Source organism: Zeus faber (assembly GCF_960531495.2).
Source record: "Zeus faber genome assembly, chromosome: 18".
Lineage (NCBI taxonomy): Eukaryota > Metazoa > Chordata > Actinopteri > Zeiformes > Zeidae > Zeus > Zeus faber.
The window spans coordinates 29,444,294-29,446,793 of NC_137210.1; the positions used below are offsets into that span (position 1 = coordinate 29,444,294).

Below are 2,500 nucleotides of genomic sequence, written 5' to 3' on the forward strand. Positions count from 1 at the left end.
AGTATATTTTATGTGTTTCTTGTGTTATAGTATATTTTATGTGTTTCTTGTATTATCGTATATTTTATGTGTTTCTTGTATTATAGTATATTTTATGTGTTTCTTGTGTTATAGTATATTTTATGTGTTTCTTGTGTTATAATATATTTTATGTGTTTCTTGTATTATAGTATATTTTATGTGTTTCTTGTATTATAGTATATTTTATGTGTTTCTTGTGTTATAGTATATTTTATGTGTTTCTTGTATTATAGTATATTTTATGTGTTTCTTGTATTATAGTATATTTTATGTGTTTCTTGTGTTATAGTATATTTTATGTGTTTCTTGTGTTATAATATATTTTATGTGTTTCTTGTATTATAGTATATTTTATGTGTTTCTTGTGTTATAATATATTTTATGTGTTTCTTGTATTATAGTATATTTTATGTTTCTTGTATTATAGTATATTTTATGTGTTTCTTGTATTATAGTATATTTTATGTGTTTCTTGTGTTATAGTATATTTTATGTGTTTCTTGTGTTATAATATATTTTATGTGTTTCTTGTATTATAGTATATTTTATGTGTTTCTTGTATTATAGTATATTTTATGTGTTTCTTGTGTTATAGTATATTTTATGTGTTTCTTGTGTTATAATATATTTTATGTCGTTCTTGTATTATAGTATATTTTATGTGTTTCTTGTATTATAGTATATTTTATGTGTTTCTTGTATTATAGTATATTTTATGTGTTTCTTGTATTATAGTATATTTTATGTGTTTCTTGTGTTATAATATATTTTATGTGTTTCTTGTATTATAGTATATTTTATGTGTTTCTTGTGTTATAGTATATTTTATGTGTTTCTTGTGTTATAGTATATTTTATGTGTTTCTTGTGTTATAATATATTTTATGTGTTCTATGTTTTTCTATCTCCTTCTTATTTGTGAAGTTTATTGCACGTCAGTGTGATTCTTTATTAATATTCCCTCATGTCGTGTGAGCTGCTCTGACACCTGACGTAGCCATACGCACCGCACCGCCTCCGGGTGCATTATGGGATGTCTGGGACTCACCGGGGGCCTCAAGGTGCAGAGCTGGTAGAGGACACAACCCAGGGACCAGACGTCCCTGCGGCACAGAGGAGCAGACGTGAGCTTCCATCCCGAGCTGAGCACAACACACCCAGACGCTCAGGGTGGAGAAGCTGCTTCACGTTGGCTCTGCTCGGCCTCCTCTCCTCAGTCCTCATCCTCCACCCGCCCACAGGAAGTCAGCCCAGTGGTGGTGTCAGAGAGACGGAGCTTCGTCAACAGAAAAATGAGGCTGAAACTATGACGGAGAAAAACTCAGTGGAATCATCAACAAAATATCAATGACTCCACCTGTGACGCACCCACATCCAGGCATCAACACCGTCAGGCAGGGAGCACTGTGTGTCTGTTCACTGCCCCACCTCAACACCCCAACACCCCATCACCCTAACACCCCATACCCCAACACCCCAACACCCCAACACCCCATCACCCTAACACCACACCCCATCGCCCCATCACCCCAACACCCCATCACCCCAACACCCCATCGCCCCATCGCCGCAACACCCCATCGCCCCATCACCCAATACCCCATCACCCCATCACCCCAACACCCCATCGCCCCATCACCCAACACCCCATCACCCCATCACCCCAACACCCCAACACCCCATCACCCCATCACCCCAACACCCCATCACCCCAACACCCCATCGCCCCATCACCCCAACACCCCATCGCCCCATCGCCGCAACACCCCAACACCCCAACACCCCATCACCCCAACACCCAAACACCCCATTACCCCAACACCCCATTACCCCAACACCCAAACACCCCATCACCCCATCGCCCCATCACCCCAACACCCCATTGCCCCATCACCCCAACACCCCATCACCCCAACACCCCATCACCCCATCACTACATAACCCCATCACCCCAACACCACACCCCAACACCCCATCACCCCCTCACCCCATCACTCCTACTCCCACACGAACCCCAGGTCCTCATCCACCAACAGTTGCGTAGAATGTTCTTACTTTGTGACAGAAAAAGGTGGTGCTGGTGTGGGTGTGTGGATGTGTAGAACATGTGGTGATGGAGCGAAGGTGCTGCCTACGTCTTGCTGTTGTACGCTCCGCTCTCACACATCTCGGGGGAAAGATAGAACGGAGTCCCCACCCGAGTCCAGGCCAGATCCATGGTGCTGCAGGAAGAACACTGAGAGGTCTGTCCATCTGTCCATCAGTCTATCTGTCTATCTGTCTATCTGTCTATCTGTCCATCTGTCCATCTGTCTATCTGTCTATCTGTCTATCCATATGCATATCTATATCCATATCCACAACCATATCAATATATATGTATATATACTGTATAAAATATATATATATATATACTGTATATATGTTTGTATATATATATACTGTATAAATATATATATACAGTATATATATGTTTGTAT

The 2,500-nt window shown here is 40.5% G+C and overlaps 1 protein-coding gene across 1 annotated transcript in view; it reads right to left on the minus strand.

Moving 5' to 3' along the window:
• Positions 1 to 2,500, minus strand: part of LOC307244000 (serine/threonine-protein kinase Nek5) — a gene marked incomplete at both ends in the record, with an annotated part of 17,482 nt that overhangs the window by 12,356 nt on the left and 2,626 nt on the right. The window contains 2 exons of the mRNA XM_080018972.1: positions 1,069 to 1,123; positions 2,156 to 2,242. Coding sequence (XP_079875098.1) covers positions 1,069 to 1,123; positions 2,156 to 2,242 — 142 coding nt within the window. The remainder of the gene's footprint in view (positions 1 to 1,068; positions 1,124 to 2,155; positions 2,243 to 2,500) is intronic.